General features: G+C 43.0%; 1 protein-coding gene across 8 annotated transcripts in view; it reads left to right on the plus strand.

The window, feature by feature from the left end:
• Positions 1 to 19,514, plus strand: part of TTC7A (tetratricopeptide repeat domain 7A) — a 268,350-nt gene that overhangs the window by 211,363 nt on the left and 37,473 nt on the right. Inside the window, exon 20 of one of the 8 annotated variants that reach the window (XM_043511897.1) lies at positions 14,382 to 14,489. The exons of the other annotated variants lie outside the window; for them this stretch is intronic. Within the exon in view, the coding sequence (XP_043367832.1) occupies positions 14,382 to 14,420 (39 nt within the window). The 3' untranslated portion in view covers positions 14,421 to 14,489. Of the gene's footprint in view, positions 1 to 14,381; positions 14,490 to 19,514 lie in introns of those variants that run through there. 8 annotated transcript variants of the gene reach the window in all.

Consider the following 19,514-nt stretch of genomic DNA (forward strand, 5'->3'; position numbering starts at 1 on the left):
AATTGCTTTAAAAACCCCCCAAAAGTGAAATTTTATAAACCCCGAAAAATAGAAGCCCCACTTATAACTTTGCCAAACTTTAACCATTTGGGCTGAAATTTTCTATGCCAGGTGTCTCCCCCAGCAGAATTTTTTTAGAAAATTTTAGCCAAAATGGTTCAGCCATTTCTGAGAACAAAACAAGGGGTGGGTGGGGGAACTATTGCTTTACTTATGTTAAAAAAAAAAAAAAATCTGGTGATCTTTTCTTTGAAACACTCTCATACCCCTCTGCTTGAAGTTTGGCAAATGTATGGCCTTTTTATCAAGCATGTGTCTTTTGCCATCCCTGTAAAAATCCACCCAAATTTAATCAAGTGAAAAGCCTTTGAAGAATCTCAGTTCACATATGCCCAGTAGAAACTGCTAGAATTTTAGCAGCTGAAATCTCCAAAGATTCCATGTACACTTGAGCATGCTCCAGCACCTTACAACCCTGGGTGTGACCAGACTGCACCTGTGCCATCTTCCCCTCTCCGCCCCCACCCCAGAGTGACAGAGCGTGCTCTAGCCCAGGGCTACAGGGATGAAATCAGACTTTCCCTGTAACTTCTGCATCCAGCTGCCCTGGTCTAGGGTGGAATCCCCATGACTGCAAGCAAGGAGCCTGTGTCTCCTGTGCTGTCAGTGACTTCCCTGCTGACGCCCAGGCAAAGCAAAGAGAGCTGATGCCTGATTCGAGGGAACAAGGGACAAACTGTGCAGCCAGCGCAGTCAAAAAAGCGAACAGATTGTTGGGAATCATTAAGGAAGGGATAGATAATAAGACAGAAATATCATTTTGCCTCTATATAAATCCATGGTATGCCCACATCTTGAATACTGTGTGCAGATGAAGTCACCCCATCTCAAAAAAAGATATATTGGAATTGGAAAAGGTTCAGAAAAAGACAAGAAATATGATTAGGGGCATGGAGCATCTGCCATATGAGGAGAGATTAATAAGACTGGGACTTTTCAAAAAAGTCTTGGAAAAAAGACAACTAAGGAAGGATATGATAGAGGTGTATAAAATCATGGCTGGCATGGAGAAAGTAAAGAAGGAAATGTTATTTACTCCTTCTCATAACACAAAAACTAGGGGTAACCAAATGAAATTTATAGGCAGCCAGTTTAAAACAAACAAAAGGAAGTATTTTTTCACACAACGCACAGTCAACCTATGGAAATCTTTGCCAGAGGATGTTGTGAAGTCCAAGACTATAACAGGGTTCAAAAAAGAACTAGATAATTTCATGGAGGATAGATCCATCAATGGCTATTAGCAAGGATGGGCAGGGAATGGTGTCCCTACCCTCTCTTTGCCAATAGCTGGGAATGGGCAACGGGATGGATAACTTGATGATTACCTGTTCTGTTCATTGCCTCTGGGGCACCTGGCATTGGCCACAGTCGGAAGACAGGATACTGGGCTGTGGACCTTTGGTCTGACCCAGTAGGGCTGTTCTTGTGTTCTTAAAAGCCAGACTGGGGAGAAGCAAAATAATAGATTGGAACAAGGTGGCTAGTGTGGGGAGGAGAGAAACTGACTGGGAATTCGAGGGGGGGCTGGCACTGGCTGAGCAAGGAGACTGGGTGGCTGGGACTGGTTGAGAGGCGAGGCTGGGTTTGGGAGCCGGTGGGGAGACTGGGAGTCAGTTGGCTGATGGGGGAGAGAAGGCAGATTTGATAAGGAGCTGGGGTTTAGGGGTAGAGCTGGGACTGACTGTCAAAAAGACTGGGACAAGGATCTGAGGAGGAGCCTGAGATTGGATGAGGAGCCAGGAAGGGAGACTGTGATTGAGAGCTGCACAAAGAGACTGGGACTGCGTGTGGGGAGGAAGATTGGGACTCAGACCCTGAGCCTCGAGGGGGACATAGGATTGGGATGAGAAGCCTGAGGAGTGGAGATTGCGACTGGGTAGGCAAGGAGAATGGTACTGGGACAAGGAGCCAGGGATGGGGAAGTGACAGGACTGGAAAAGAGACTTGTTGGTGGGGACAGGACAGAAGGGATCAAGCTTGGGGAGAAGGGGCAGAAGAGTCTGTGCCTACTAGTGCACTCAAGTATTTGATAATGGGTTCTTCAGTCTAGTAGACAAAGATATAACAAGATCCAATGGCTGGAAGTTGAAGCTAGATAAATTGCCTGTGCAACCTTACTTTAGCCCCGTGTTATGAGTCTGATAGTCATTAATTATATGATGACATACTATTTTTTCCGAAGGATCCCTGCCTCATTTAGAGCACAGGATGGACCTACTCTGGAGATGAATCAGGGTTGTGTAAGGAAGGAGGCTATTGTCTGTAGGACCCCTGCATCATTTGTAGCAGAAGTTGGGAGCAGTGTTCCCTCTAATTTTTCCCATTCATGTGCGGAATGAATTTTCTTATGTGCACAAATATGGAAGTGATGTGTGACAAATCACCTCCATATTGGTGCACATAAGAAAATTAATGGGGGGGGCAGGGGTTCAGAGTGTGGGAGGGGGCTCAGTACTAGGGCAGAGGGTTGGGGTGAGGGTGAGGGCTCTGGGGTGGGACTGGGGATGAGGAGTTTAGGGTGCAGGAGGGGGCTGAGAGCTAAGGCAGAAGGTTGGGGTGCAGGGAGTCAGGACTCTGGGATGGGGCCGGGGATGAGGGGTTCAGAGTGCAGGAGGGGCCTCAGGGATGGGGCAGAGGGTTGTGGTGTGGGGATGAGGGCTCTGGGATGAGGGGTTCAGAGTGTGGGAAGGGGACTCAAGGGCTGGGGCAAAGCGTTGGAGTGGGGGGGTAAGGGTTCCAACTGGGGTTGCAGGCAGGCTGCCCCGGAGATGGGACCAGAAGTCTCCCCCCAGCCCTCTCCCCGCCAGCAGCATGGAGCTCTGGGGGACAGGCCCCTCTCTCCCCGAGCCAGGGGAGAGGTCCGCGGCAGCCCTGCATGCCCCAACTTGCTCCCCTCTCCAGTCCCTGCCCACTCCCTACATCTCTGCTCTCCAGGCCCCTGCTGCACTGCCACGCAGCTTAGAGTGATCTTAAGTTGAGAGGTATATAATGAATGAGGGCAGAGGTTGCAGGAAGAGAAAGGAAGATCTCATGGTTAAGGCAGTAGAATGCTGTCATGGAGAACTGGATTCTAGTGCTGCCTCTGCCACAGAGTTATTGTGTGACACTAGGCAAGTCACTTAAACTTTTCAAAGGTGGCCACTAACTGTATGTTCCTCATTTTCAGGGTGCCTGACTTGCAACCCTGGCATCTAATTTGCATAAGTGCTGAATGCTCACAGGTGTAGTTGAAGTCAACAGGGGCTGTGCTTTGGATATATGAGGTGCTCCATAATGCTAAATGCTCTGAAAAATCAGGCCCCAGATGTCTCAAATTGGACACCCAAAATTAGAGGATACTTTAATCTCTCTTCCTCGGTTCTCCATCTGTAAAATGGGGATATAACAATAAACTTTCCCTCTCAGAGGACTTTTGAAAATAAATTAATTAATTATTCTGAAGCACTCGGATACTAATAGTGATGAGCACCATAAAAAAGCCCATCAGGAAATGAACAATTCTCTCTTCAGAGCAGAGTTTGAATAGTGAGCAGTAAATAAGGCCTGGGGCCACACATGAAGGATTAAAATAAAATATTTAATAGCTAATCATTCACTGAGCACTGTCCATCCTGTGCATTGAATAAGACAGGGATCCTGTGGAAAATATTATATGTGATCATGTAATTAAAACCTGTATTATAATCTCTTGTTGTCTTTGAATCAAGACTGGATGCTTTTCTGGAATATGTGCTTTAGCCAAATAAAAGTTTTTGATTCAGTGCAGGTACAATTTAATATCCTGTGACCTACAGGCTGTCAGACTACCTCAGGGGTGCCCGACCTATGACCTGCAGGCCATACAGAGCCCACCCTAGCATGTCATAAGGCCCGCATCCTGCTTCAACACAATATATAATAATGGCCGATTCATTAGCATTTTGTCATCATGTTTACATCATTTTAGTTTACACAGGGAAAGGTGTAGAATCTGTTTGGCCCACAGGTTTATGTGACCCACCTGCGCAATAAGGTTGGGCCCCACTGGACTAAATGATCTAATGGTAACTTCTGATCTTAAATTTTATGAAACTATGAAATCTATATGCACAGGGAGGCTGAATTAAGGTTAGCCTTAAGACAACTTTAATTCTGGCAATTCCAAATTTTTGAATGCTTAACTTTGGAATTTCTAATAATACTAATGTAACGTTTTGTGTGTAGTAATATAAATGTTGGATTCATTAGGAAAAAAGGTTAGATATAAAAGGACCTTTTCCACCAATAGGAGTTATTGTTTGACACAGTATATTTGCCATCCAACTGACCTAGTCAGTTTTCAGAGAAAACTCTGTTGTAGACAGTGCTCATTGTCCCAATTAGTGAAGTAGTCATGCCTCTCCCCTCAGGCTGCCAGAACTAGGTTGTCAAGTCTATATTTGGAAAATTCCAATGTGAATAGTGTTGCTGTTTTAAAATTGAGGGCAGAAATCTAGCAATGAATGAGTCTGTCAACTTATCGATAACTTCACTTTTATACAAGGGCAAAGCCAGAGGAGTTAAACAGGCTCTTTCTTCACTTAACTGAAAACAATTGTGACTCTAGGTGTTACAGAAGAGCTTTCTAGCTTGTGATCTTTCCACACTGAACCGAGCTGTTCCATGCACATTACTCTACTGAAATGCAGCACAAAGTACAATATGCAGCAAGGTGTACATGCAGTATACGTATTCAAGTAGATTGTAACGTAATACATTATAAGGTCTTCAGAGCAGGGACTGTCTTCATTATGTATCTTGTACAGCAGCAAGCACTCCACTGGCATTAAGAAATGCTTAATAATAATTAGATTGTTTTCATGCCAGTACTTGTACTTCATAGGCAATGCCACAGAATCCCCAAGTGTTTGCTACCCATCCATACATCTCACCTTTTTCAAATAAAAATTAATGGCAGTAAAATTAATCTAAAAAGGTAATGTTGTTCTGTTTTATTAGGTTGAGATTATGGAACCCTTACTTCCATTGATGAACACTTGTACTCATTCAAGTAGTCCCATCAAAGTCTGTGAAACTACTTCTTTGAGTAACTGCTCACCAGTGTGAGTAAGTGATTCACAATCTGGCCCTTGGAAACCATATAAACTGCAGACCTTTTAATTTCTCTCTCTTTGATGATGTGGATGAGGGTTCCTCCTCATTTTCACCTTTCATTCAGTCCTCTATCCTCAAATGCCCCATATCGGAACCACCTCTTCCTTATGGCCTATATAGCCTAGCCTGTGCTCCCTCTGGAGCTTGCCTATGAAATACCTAGGTTGGCTAGAGGTGTGACTGGAAAGGATTATGAAATGCTTTCTTTCCCCATCATTCTTCCTGGAATTACTGACACAGCCTTCATTGAGCATGCAGCTCTTGTTGGCCCAGGAACAAAAGCAAAAGGACTGATCTCAAGAGTCTACCCACATCTCCATGCACTGCACCATCATTGAGTATCCATACTCAATGATAACTAATTATCATTTCCTCTAGTATATGGCCAACAAAATTCTGTAGAAGGAACTCAATGGTGATGATAATGGACCAGATCTGCACTGACATACACCCCACTATGTCAAGGAACATGGTAGAATTTGGCCCATTGAGCTGATGCAACTTCCTTGTAATTGAAGTACAGGCCATCTAACCTTTATGCTCCAAAATAAGAAATTTAAATGTACCACATTCCATTTAGCAATATGTTTCTTTGATTCTGGACAAATCAGTGCCCAATACAAGAAAGGATTCAAGATCCATAAATGATATTGCAAGCTAAACTAAAAGGTGCATTGTGATATTCAAAAGACTCCTGTCCATCCTGTATCACACACCATTTTGTTGGGTTTGATCAATTTTCATCTTTAGTTCAGGAAGGGAGAAAGAGAATCATGCGTTTAAAAGATAAGTAAATGGGCTGACATAAAGGAGGATAAAAAAAAAAGTGAAATATTTACTTGACTCATAGTTGGGTTTTATTGATTCCACTGAAGGATTGTAATGATTCCTGGTTTCTCTTGAAGCCTGGAGCAAGGATGATAAGGATGTTTTGAGAAAGCTGTATAGCTTTCTGTCTGCTCTCAAGACATAATCCCTGTGTATGATATTGAATGGTGGGAACAAAGGTGAAATGTTTATTTCTGTAAAGATTAAAATTGAAAAAAAATTCTTATTGGATATTCCTCTATTCTGTTGTTTGTGTTTGAACATGTAATAACCTTATATAAAAGTATGTTGGTAAAGAGACTCAGGGTAACTTCAAGCACTGCACAAAATCTCCTCTTTCATGTTCGGAACTTTTATGAAAACCCCAAATAAGTGTCCAACCAAAATACAAGAAAAAACGGGATGACAAAACACGGAGGAGGCTATTCACACAACAGCTGACAGAACGGATGTTTTAACGGGCTATACCAGGAGCTCACCACTTCCAGTATTTATATAAAAATCATATTCCATGTAATTTGTCTGCGGATTGGCTCAAACGAATGTACATGACTAGCTAAGCTAAGTCATGTAAATTTATTTGAGCCAGTCCACAGACAGATTACATGGAATATGATTTTTATATAAATACTGGAAGTCCTAGCACTTGAGTACACTAATCTTGAGAATTCTGGCATTTTCCGGAGGGACAGCCAAATATATTTAGAAGTATAGATTGCACCCATCAGAAAAGGCACCTGAGTAAGAACACTCCAGCCAAAATAGACAGAGCCTTTTGTTTGTTACTACAAAACCCCCATTCCCTCTTGTAAAATCATTTGAGTCTGAGCAAGCAAATAGACCTTACACCCTGCCCTGAAGGTCAGCAAATACTGGCTCTTGTGGACTATTATAGGCTTTGGCCCTTTACCAAGAATGCCCTGTAATTGTCCATGGAAAGTTCAAACCCTGGAACTGACTTCAAGAGTGGCCCAGATCCAGAACTCCTGTGGTGGAATGTATAGGAAACTGTGTGGGTTTGTACTGAATATGCGTCCTTAGTCTTGAAATTGTTAATGTGATTGGAGACTGAAGAGTAATGGAAAATGAAACCCACTCAGCTGCGCATGGCTACTCAGTAAATACCCCACCTCTAACTGTTAGTATCAAGGACAACCATCTTAAACTAAGACACCTACAGTAAGTTCTATTAGGGAAAATGATACTTACAGATAGACATTGCACAGCCTCTCATTGCTGAAAAGTTTCTAGTTGCATCACTATAGCCCAAACACGAAAGCTGATTATGAAGGAATGTCTTCACCCACCACTCTCAGGTATTACCCCTTTTCTCCCATTCCTAGTTCTCAGCTGACTAGGAGAACCTTCATTTAGCCCGTAGAAGAAATGCTGAAGGTCTTTTATACTGATTAGTTGTTTAAAAGAGATATTAAGGGAAATTAAAGAGGTTGTATGGGGCATAAGTTAATGCAGAATTTAGCCCAAAGACAGTTTATCTCCAGAAAAATCACTTTAATATAACTGAACACTTCTGAGAAGTGGTGAGCTCCTGGTATACACGACACGAATTTTGGATTTTCATAAAAGTTCCGAACATGAAAGAGGAGATTTTGTGCAGTGCTAGAAGTGACCCTGAGTCTCTTTACCAACACACCTTTATATGAGGTTATTAACAAAAACATATTATGCATGTAGGTATCCTTGGCAATGCACCTGGTATGGAGTAACAGCATTACAGAAGAGATTTTAGAGTACTCAAAGATACCTAAAACCTACTGTTATCTATCCCTGTATTTCCTGCTGCTGATGTAATACTCAAAAGTAATAATGTACACTTGAGTGTAAATGTAACATCTTTTTAAAAAGAAAAGTTTTATACAGAACTGATTAGAATGCCAGAGCTATATTTTCATTCCTTTTTCTCTTTAAGGGATCTATGCTAGATGGTCAGCAGTACATAACTTTGATGAATAGTGTGGTTGCTGCAGGGATTTGAACTCTTTGCAAAACACTTCAGCAGTGGGCTATTTGAGTTGTGTTATCTTGGATTCTAACAGGCATATCAATAAATATTCCCGTTCAAAAAAAATACCTCTGTCTGAATGGAAGACCTACACACTCTCCCGACTCCAGTTTGTTGTATATTCTCTTGAATTTGTGACAGCAATACCCTTTTAGCTGATTGATCATAAAAGACCTTTTGGTGCTGATGCTAAAATGTGAAGAGCTTAGTTTAGAACAAGTTTTGCATGGCATTATGCTGCCCCAGACTAAGGTGTGGGCACTGGGTATTGATTGATTGGATTTAAACATTTTTACAAGGTTTGGCATTATATGGTACTTTGTTGAAGTCCTCTTCTCTTCTGAATTTATTTATTTTTGCCTACTGGATTCAAGTGCAGAAGGAAAAGGCAGAACTTTTACAAGGAGGCGTGAACAGTTTATGCCTTCGTTATGTACTTAGGATGCATTTTCACGTCCCTTTTAGCAGGAGAGTCAACCTGTTGTCTCCAGACTCGCTTTCGGTAGCATCAGGGTAATTTGAAGACAACAGCTTCCCCTGATTAGAACATGGAAATGAATGATTTCTATTCATTTATTTCATTCTTAGTTCATGGTATGGCACATGCATCCTTTATTTTTGAGATGTCTATTCAGATAATAAAAACATGGCTTGACTGCTTAATATTTTTGAGGATGACAAGCATTTATTTCCTTGGGGACTTCTTTCATGCTGATCTGAGGTAAACACAAAAATCATGGGGCAGATTCACAGCTAGTGTACATTATCACATCTCCATTGAAGTTAATGAAGCTCTGACAGTTTACACTAGCCGAGGATCTACCCCATGTCTTACAATATAGAAAAAACACTATTTAAAAGCACATTTACCTGGAAACCTGAAGATGAAATGCACTCATTTGTGAAAACAAAAGACCACAGTCTTCATGTTAGCTCAATTACTGTTTATCTGTGGAGCACTGTTTAACCATGGCTCATATTAACCATCTCAACTCTTTTTTCCTTTTCTATAGGGAATTATTCCATGGTACATTTCTATTTTCCTTGAAATTCTTTATTTAGCATATTAAGTTCCTGTGGGGGTTCTGCAGGACTCTGTCCTTGGTATCCTTCCCTTCTCCTTCCACACCTTATCTCTGGGCAATCTCATCCACAAACACAAACTCTCCTTTCTATGCAAATAATTCATTGATCTGGCTCTCTGTCCCACGTCTCTTTCTGTCCAAATTACAGTCTCAGCCTCTCTCTCTAACATCTCCGCATGGATGTCTAACCATCAGCTCAAGCTCAACCTGGCTAAAACAGAACTCTTAATCTTCCCTTCCCTGCTAGATTTTTGATCATTGTGGACAACATCACCATTCTGCCTGTCAGGCCCACAACCTAGGTGTCCTTTTCAACTCTTACCTCTGTCTAGGTCTTCACATCCAGGCTATGTATGTCTTGCGGATTCTTTCTGCATAACATGTGTAAGAAACAGCCCTTTACTATATCCTTCCAGACAGCTAAAACTCTCATCCAGGGTCTCATCTTACATCTTGATTACTACAACATCCTTTTCTCTGGCCTTGACAAATGCAGTCTTGCCCCGCTCATATCCAGAATGCAGCTGCAAAGATCATTTTCCTTGTCTGTCACTTTGACCATGTCACCCCTCTATTTGCATACTTTCATTTGCTCTTTCTTCTCTACTATATCAAACATAAGCTGCCTGTCTTCGTTTTCAAGACCCTTCACAGTATATCTGCACACTAACTACCATCCCTCATTCAGTGTCAAAAGATCAACTCGTGCCTCCAATTGACCTGTGATGTCAGCCTCAATCTCCCACTTCTTAAATTTTCAAACAAGAACCTTTGTGCTTTCTCCCATGCTGTGTCTCATGCCAGAGAGAAGCTTTCCATAAAACACCTGCAAAACTAATTCATTATCCTTCAAATCTCTCCTTAAAACTTTCCCTTGCTGACCTCAGTTAGGCTGCTGGTGTGCTGAGACTGCTGCCTATCATGCTAACCAATATTGCCCTATTATAAGAACATAAAAATGGCCATACTGAGTCAACCAGACCGGTTGACAGTACTTCCTTATGTTTGTTTTAAACCTGCTGCCTATTAATTTCATTGGATGACCCCTGCTTCTTGTGTTATGTGAAGGAGTGAATAACACTTCCCTGTTCACTGCATCGATATCATCCATGATTTTACGGACCTCTGTCATATCTCTCTTTAGTCGTCTCTTTTATAAGCTGAACAGTCCCAGTCTTATGAATCTCTCCTCATACGGAAGCCGTTCCATTCCCCTAATCATTTTTGTTGCCCTTCTCTGGACCTTTTCCAGTTCTAATATATCTTTTTTGAGATGGGGTGACCAGAACTGCACACAGTATTTAAGGTGTGGGAGTACCATGGATTTATATAGTGGTATTATGATATTTTTTGTTTTGTTATCTATTCCTTTCCTAATAGTTCCTAACATTTTTTTAGGGTTTTTTTTGACTGCCGCTGCACATTGAGTGGATGTTTTCAGAGAACTATCCACAGTGACTGCAAGATCTCTTTCTTGAGTGGTAATCACTAATTTAGACCCCATTATTTTGTATGTATAGTTGTTTTCCAGTGTGCATTACTTTGCACTTATCAACACTGAATTTCATCTGCTATTTTGTTTTTCAGTCACCCCGTTTTGTGAGATCACTTTATAAAACTTTGCAATCAGCTTTGGACATAACTATCTTGAGTATTTTTATGTCATCTGCATATTTTGCCACCTCTCTGTTCACCACCTTTTCCAAATTTTTTTAAATATGTTGAACAGCACAACTCCCACTACAGATCCTTGGGGGACCCTGCTATTTACCTTCTCCATGTGAAAACTGGTCATTTATTCCTACAGTTTGTTTGTTTCCTATCTTTTAATCAGTTACTGATCCATGAGAGGACCTTCCCTCTTACCCCATAACTGCTTAATTTGCTTAAGAGTCTTTGGTGTGGGATCTTGTCAAAGGCTTTCTGAAAGTCCAAGTACACGGTTTGAATTATCACATCTGTCCACGTGCTTGTTGACTCCCTCAAAGAATTCTAATAGATTGGTGAGGTATGATTTCCCTTTACAAAAGATGTATTGACTCTTTCCCAACATATCATATTCATCTATGTGTCTGATAGTTCTGTTCTTTACCATAGTTTCAAACAATTTGTCTGGTACTGAAGTTTGGCTTCTCAGAGTGTAATTGCCAGGATTGTCTCTGGAGGTTTTTTAAAAAATCAGCATTACATTAGGTATCCTCTAGTCATCTGGCACAAAGCCCGATTTAAGTGATAGATTATATACCATAGTTCTGCAATTTCATATTTGAGTTCCTTCAGAACTCTTGGGTGAATACTATCTGGTCCTGGTGACTTATTACTGTTTAATTTATCAATTTGTTCCAAAACCTCCTCTATTGACACCTCAATTTGGGACAGATTCTCAGATTTGTCACCTAAAAAGAATGGCTTATCTGTGGGAATTTCACTCACATCCTCTGCAGTAAAGACAAATGGAAAGAATTCATTTAGCTTCTCCACAACAGCTTTGTCTTCCTTGAGTGCTCCTTTGGCACTTCGCTCATCCAGTAGCCTCACTGATTGTTTGTTTCGTAGGCTTCCTGCTTCTGATTTAGTTAAACAAAATTTGCTGTTAGTGTGTGTGTCTTTTGCTAGTTGCTCTTCAAATTCTTTAGTGGCCTGCCTGATTATACTTGACTTGCCAGAGTTTATGCTCTTTAGTAGGATTTAACGTTCAATTTTCAAAGGATGTCTTTTTGCCTCTAACCATCTCTTTATTCTGTTTAGCCATGGTGAAATTTTTTGGTCCTCTTACAGTTTTTGTAGGGGGGTGGGGGGTGGTATACATTTAATTTGAGCTTGTATTATACTGTTTTTAAATAGTTTCCATGCAGCTTGCAGGCATTTCACTCTTGTGACTGTTCCTTTTAATTTCCATCTAACCATCTTTCCTCATTTTTGTGTAGTTCTCCTTTTTGAAGTTAAATGCTACTGTGGTGGGTTTCTTCGGTATTTTCTGCCCTACAAGGATGTTACATTTAATTACATTATGGTCGCTATCATTGAGCGGTTCAGCTATATTCATCTCTTGGACCAGATTCTGTGCTCCATTTAAGACTAAATCAAGAATTACCCCTCCCCTTGATGGTTCTGAAAAGCATTAATGGTGTCTACAAATTTTATCTCTGGATCCATCCTGAGTGAATATCTATTGTGCTTTGTTAAAAAGCAACATTTTGATCCCAGCGAGAATTTCCATATACAAACTTGTTTTAAGAGAACTAAAACATTTTTTCCAGATTGTTTTATTCATATTTATTAGCTACACCTTAGTAAGCCTTCATTTAATCTGGTATTTCTAAACCATTTATTACTTTGGTATCTCGGTCATTATCGTGTAGTAAAATGCATGAGAACAGGAACATATAACATAAAAACCTCTATTTCGTACAGTAATATACAGATGACTTCACAAATTTAGATGTTCTAGTATCTATTACTAATGTCTTAAGTCTGTTTGTTCTGATTTCCAGTCGTGAATCAGTGTTTTATGGTAAGACTATTGTGACGTTCCCCTCTGGTGTTATCCAGACCGGTGGATCTGCTAAGTCACTCCAGTCCTTGACTCTGGGAGCCAGCCTTATCCTGCTCTGCTGTGAGAACCCCCACTCCTAGGCTGTTCACGCGCAGCCTCTGGCATGTAAGCTGCTCCCAGCTACTTGCAACCGAATGCCACTAGGCAATATCTCTGGTCCCAGACACAACCCTAGGAACCTCCATCTTGCAGTGTCCAGTTATGCCCGCTGGATGCTGCAAGCTTGTATGAGTTTGTCAAATTAACAAAGAAATTGATATGTACCAGGCTTGTTATCCCAAAGAGAGTCTCTGACATGCTTCGAACCAAATGCACTGCTTCAGGTACAAAAAACCAACAGATTTATTAACAACAAAGATAGATTTTAAGTAGTATTAAGTGATAGGCAAAAAGTTAGAGTTGATACCAAAATCAAATCAAATGTAAGCACACCGTCCAAACTCTCAACACCATTAGACTGGCCAGCAACTAGCAGTTGAAGCAGTTTTTCTCACCCCACTGGATATTGCAGTCCTTTGGCCCAGGTTTTAAGGACAAACCTGTATAATCTGTGTTGGAGTCTTGTCTTCTTCTCCGTGTCTTGATTGCTTGCAGTATAGGTGGGGGCAGAAGAAGGGCCCAGTATGTGTCCACTCTGTCTGTTTTATACCCGCAGTCCATGTGCTTGGAAAGCACAAGTCCAGGCATGTCTGGGTGCATTGTTGAGTCACTGCATTATAGCTCCCTTGCTGGACAATGGCTGCTGATGGGTTGTTTGACACCCCGCCCGGGCGTTGGTTACCTTCCTTGCTGTTGCCTCTGGGGAGCTAATATCTGGCTGATTCCCCAATTTACAGCATGTTTTAGTGACCACCATACAACAGAATTCTCATAACTTTATATGCACTAATGATACACATGTATGGATAGAGAAATGACTTTCAGCAGATCATAACCTTTCCTCTGATGCCTTACAAGGCATGCTTTATATGTAAGATCACGACTATATGAAAATGAGGAATGGGGGGGATACAGTACGCTCCCCAAGGTATGGAATGTCACAGCTATCTATTGGCATATGCAGTGGCATTTCAAGAGATGGTGTGATCTAGTGCCTAGAGCAAGATTGTGGAAATCTTAACTCCTGGGTCATATTCACAGTTTTGATACTGGTTTATGACTTTTGTCAAATCACCTAGGGTTAGATTGTTGCTACCCATTTTGCAGTCACATGGATGTATGCGACCTTCCCTTTCCAAGGAGAATAGGGACTACTGCTGAGTTGATCTCTGCTGAAATCAATTAACTGAAAAGGGTTGGGAAGTAGGTAGAGCCATGGCTTTGACCATCCAGCGCACAGGTCAGCGATGCTGCCATCTGGGATGTGACTGAATGCCCCCATTTATCTCTGAACCTCTACAAATAGTAATAATAGGTGTGAAACTCAGTTAATATCTGTACAATGCCGGCTAATGACAGGCACTATGTAAGTGTAGGCTATTGCTATCATTATCTTCTTGTATCCTATGCTATTGTTTTCACTTCTGCCTTTGGACCGTAAACCGTTTTGGGAAAGACCTGTTATTATTTAGCACAGATCTGCTGCACGCTTCTGTGAACACTGTTTACATAATGATGATGATGATTATTAAAGCATTATTCTAGTGAAAGAGGGAACCAGGAGGCTGATATATGAATTTCTCCTTCTCACAAGGATTTGTTGTCATCAGAGGAGTCTTTCCTATTGCTGTGACTTGCCATCCATTCAATTGATTGGTTGTTACTGCAGCGCTTTGAGCGACATGGGGAGGCAAAAGCAGATGTAAAACCTCTTTTATTCTGAGTATAAGGCATGCCACAGCCTGGAAAAAATAGCTCTTGCCTCCTTGCAAGGAAGAGGGTTGCATCCTCTTGGCAGTGACCTTGAATTTATCCTTTTTTTTTCTGTAAATTTAGTGCTAGCATAAAATCTTTGTGCCAGAAAAGTTCTGCAGCACTTCACGAAGCACGATCTTTAATTTAAAGAGAGAGATGCCAGAGATAGAAGTAGAAAGAGGTTTACAATAGGCACTTCATCACTTATTACAAGACTTTCCAAAAATGGAGCAACCTTGCACAAAGCATATTAACATTTTTTTAAAATGTTGTAAGTAATATAACTGGCCATGGTAGAAACCTGAAGGAAGACAAGTGACTTCTTCTGTGACAGGCTGGAGAACAGGATCTGAGATTCTTTTAGATCTTCTTAATATGGAGCCACCCAGCCCCTCCCTTCCCCGAGCTCTGCTCCGATCCCACCCCCAGCCACATCCCTCCTGGTTCTGTCCCCAGCCTCAGCTGCTGGTCATGGCCCCATTCCTGGCCCAAGGCTCGGGGCGAGGCAGGGAGCATAATTGCACTTGGCTGCAGGCCCAGCTGCCAGATCCCTGCGGCTTCACTCCCACCCCAGTCTCGGCCCCTGGCTGCGGCCACGCTCCCGCCCCAGACCCACCCCCAGCTATGGTCCCAGCCTTGTCCCCCTTACCCTTGGCTGTAGCCCCACTCCCAGCTCTGGGCGCTCTTCCCCAGCCAGGCTCTCTCCCAGGCAACTGGCTACGCTGCACAGATCAGTGACTGGGAGCGTGTCCATCCTGCTCCCCACCTGGGTCTGGCTGCCAGGGAGAGCAGCTCAATGTGCCAGGGGGAGCCATCACAGCAGGAGGACAGAGCCCCTCCCCCTCCGCAAGTAACCTGGGGCAAGGAGAGCATGGGGGGGGCCAGGGCTGGGGGCGGGGCGGAGGCATGTGGGGAGGTCACGTGTCCTCCCCTTTAGCTGGTGCCCCTCCAGTATGGGGAGGCACCAGTCATCTATGCCTCAGATAGTTTCAAAGGGGAAACCAGCCATGATGGCGCAGACCCGGTCCCCTCCATCCCAGCACCGGTCGGCACCGCTCCACCATGGTCTCCAGAGAAATCCTCAGAGGCGGAATCTTACGTCTCTCATAGGAGCCGGCGCTATCCCACTATAGCAGGAGGAGGAGCAGGGGCTACAGGAGGAAGTCCCCACCACAGTCTTCGTCTGCGTCCATGCCTGCCCCAACGCCAGACACTCATCAGGGTCAAAGCAGGCTTTTTGATGGGATGCTCAGGGACAAGTTGTGGATCCAAATTCCCCAGTTTTTGCAGACCTGTTATCCCACTCTATCGGACATGGGCCCATGTTACCTCAGGCTGCTGGGTGCTATGCACGAAAGCACCGGGATACACCCTTCAATTCTGTTGTTCTCCTTCCCACCCCTCACTCCGTCCCTCTTCAGGGACCCTTCTCACAAGCAACTTCTAATCCAAGAGGTGCAGTCGCTCCTAAAGGTGGGAGCAGTGAAGGAGGTTCCACTGGAGCTAAGTGATCGGTGGTTCTATTCCCACTATTTCCCAATCCTGAAAGTCAACAGCAGTCTCAGACCGATTCTGGACCTGTGAAACCTCAACGAGAAGAAGCTGAATTTCCGCATGGTCTCCTTGGATCCAGGGAACTGGTACACTACCCTCGATTTGAAGAATGCTTATTTCCATATTGCAATTTTTCAGGAACACAGAAGGTTCCTCAGATTCATCGTGAACCATGTATACTACCAGTTTACGGTGCTCCCGTTCAACCTGTTGGCAGTCCCTTGGGAGTTCACAAAATGTATGGCAGTCATCGCAGACTTCATGAGGAGACGGGGTTCAGGTTTACCAGTACTCAACGACTGGTTGCTCAGAGGTCAGTCCAAATTTCAGGTAGAGGCAGATTTGAGGCTAATATAGTTGACCTTCTAGGACTTAGGTCTAATTATATATGTGCAGAAGTCCACCTTCTCCCTAGTTCAGAGGATAGAATCTCGGAGATTAGGGCCCTCATTTCAGAACCTCCATACACAATATTATTCAAGGACAAGGTCCAGCAGCATCCTCATCCAGCCTTTCTCCCAAAGGTGGTTTCACAATTCCATAGTAACCAGGACATCTTCCTTCCGGTCTTTTATCCGAAACTGCATGCCAACAGACAGGAGTAGCGACTTCACTCACTAGACATCAGACATGTGCTTGCCTTCTACATAGGAAGGAAAAAATTGTTTCGGAGAACTGCTCAAATTTTTGTGGTTGTTGCAGACAGGATGAAAGGTCTTCCCATCTCAGCCCAGAAAATTTCATCGTGGATCACTTCCTGTATCCGCACATGCACCTGGCAAAGGTCTTCCCCCCCGCCCCCATGCTAATGGTGCATTCCACAAAGGCCTAAGCATCTTTGGCTGCATTCGTGGCACAGGTTCCTATCCAGGACATCTGTAGAGCAGTAATGTGGTCATCAGTCCACACTGTTGCGTCTCACTATGCCGTCAGTCAGCAGGCTGCTGGATTTGGCAGAGCAGTGCTACAGTCTGCCTGTCCGTGAACTCCAAATCCTCCCCCTACAGCTTGCTTGGGAGTCACCTACATTGGAATGGATGTGAGCAAGCGCTAGAAGAAGAAAAAACAATTACTAACCTTCCATAAATCTGTCGTTCATGTCCATTCCAACCCCCACCCCCTCCTATCCCTCTATCAGAGTTAGCCGGCAAGAAGGAACTGAGGGGGCAGCAGGGCAGTGGGGCCTTTTATAGTGGTGCTATGAGCGTGTGACTCCAGGGGCACTAGAGCCAATCCAACGGAGACCACTGAGAGGAAAACTTTCTGTCAGCAATGCTCAGGGCAAGCACACCTCCATTGGAATGGACATGAGCAACATATCTCAAAGAACAACAGTTACAGAGGGTAGTAACTGTTTTATTCTAGGGCCAAGAACTCTAGGGGTATGCCTACACTGCAGTTAAATACCCGCAGTTGGTCTGTGTGAGCTGACTCAGGCTATGACACTGTTTAATTGTGGGGCAGATGTTCAGGCTTAGGCTGGAGCCCGGATTCTGGGACTCCATGAAGGAGGGAGCAAATCCCAGAGACCAGGTTCCAATCCAAACTTTAACATCTACATCGAATTAAACAGCCCCATAGCCTGAGCTCCATGAGCCTGAATCAACTGACATAGGCCAGCATGAGTGTTTAATTGCAATATAGACATACCCAGTGGGAGTTGCTAAGTCCACTGTGCTTTTGAAAATCAGGCCACTTATCTGGGTGCCTGTGGTCATGCTCCCATCTTTGAAAATCTTAGCCTATACCTTTTTTTAAAAAATTCCCAAATGTTGGAATGTCTTTAAATGAACACTGGCAGAATCAGCTTCTTTCCTACTGCCATGGTCATCATTCTCTGTCACCCCACTCCCCCAAAACACACTGATTTAAAGCGCCAACCTAATAGTTGCCCCCTATCATTTGCAAATCCATATGCAAGAGTCATAATGAGGTAATCCTATTTCCTATTCAGGGGCTCCATTAGCAGTAATCTTTATATATAATTTATTATTTTGATTCTTGCCTGTATTTTTGTACCAAAAGTATATTTGTTTTGGGTGTTAACTGGGCTCCACTGAAACACTGTTCCAACCTCCCCTTTCTTTGAATGAAGTGTTTTTGGCTTGTGAATCAAAAGTTGAATGACAGATACAACTGGAATCCAAAGAGTTAAATTCATGTTTCAAAAGAAAAACTTCATGGCAGTTCAGCTGTATTGAAAATAATGTCAAGCCAGCTTTAATAGCATAGTTCCTTATTGAATGAATTTACCCTGTAGGAAACAATATGACCTTCCTGTGTGTGTGCAAGATAAAAAATCAATATGAATGCCTCTGGAGGAAAATACAAGATTAACAGAATATTTGAGTGAGCCTAATGAGACTCAGATGGCAAGAATGTTAATTTGAAAAAGGAAGCTCATATATGCTCTGTCTAAAAAAACAATAGAGTAGGATCCATGGAATGCTAGTTATGATGTACCCTCCACAGATACATATTTGCAAGATGCAGCTTAGTAGGTTTGCAACTCTTTTGTATGATTTCCCGACAGAACACTAGGGGATTTTCAAGTTGGGAGATTTATGACCAGTGTGGTTAGCTGAACCTTTTCTCCACGAGGACATAGAATGGAGACTGCAGTTCTGAGAAGCATATCAGTGGTATGTAGGAGCTGGATAGTTAGAAACAGGCTTGAGCAACTCTTGTCAGTAACTGCTTTCTGGAGTCATGGTACACTGACATTATCAAATATAGTGTTAGCCTAAATCAGTCCTAATTAATGCTATTTTTAGAGGTGGGGGTGAGCAAAATCTTTTTTTCATACTTTACATAAGAACCACTGGTTTTGTAGGAAATAAATAAACCAATGTGCTTTTATTCTCTTTCTCTCTGTGGCTCTGTGATAGCAGTTCAGTTTCAGTCCTTGAGGAGCCAAGGGCCTTCAACTACCAATAGAAGCTAAGGACCTTCCAAGAAGCACTGCCCACGCCATTGTAAAGGAGTGGCAGAGCATCTGCTCCAGTGTGTGTCATCCTCAAGGGGCTGGGTGGATTGTGGCTGACTCGGTCAGAATTGCCCTAGCTGCTCCTGCTGCTGTGGAGGAAGCTTTACAGCATGAGGCCCAAAGGTAGCAAACACTAATGGAGCCACATTGGTGTTTTCTTTGCCCAAAATGGATTTGTTTCCTATGTGGTAAGGTACAAAATCAGCAGAGAAAGAATGGTTACTGGCAGCCTTCCAAGAATGCCTTTGAATGAATGGGAGTATGAAATGATGCCTGAGCAAATCATTTGCAGTACATTCCACTATGCGTGTTTATTCCATAGAGGCCTGGGCCAGAGTGTGGCTTGCAGCCACAGGCTTCAGAGAGGGTATGGGCTGAGGAGGAGCTACCTAGCAGCAGGAGTCCCCAGAGCCATTCTGGCTGAGCGAGCCA

Source organism: Dermochelys coriacea, chromosome 3 (assembly GCF_009764565.3).
Source record: "Dermochelys coriacea isolate rDerCor1 chromosome 3, rDerCor1.pri.v4, whole genome shotgun sequence".
Taxonomy (NCBI): Eukaryota; Metazoa; Chordata; order Testudines; family Dermochelyidae; genus Dermochelys; species Dermochelys coriacea.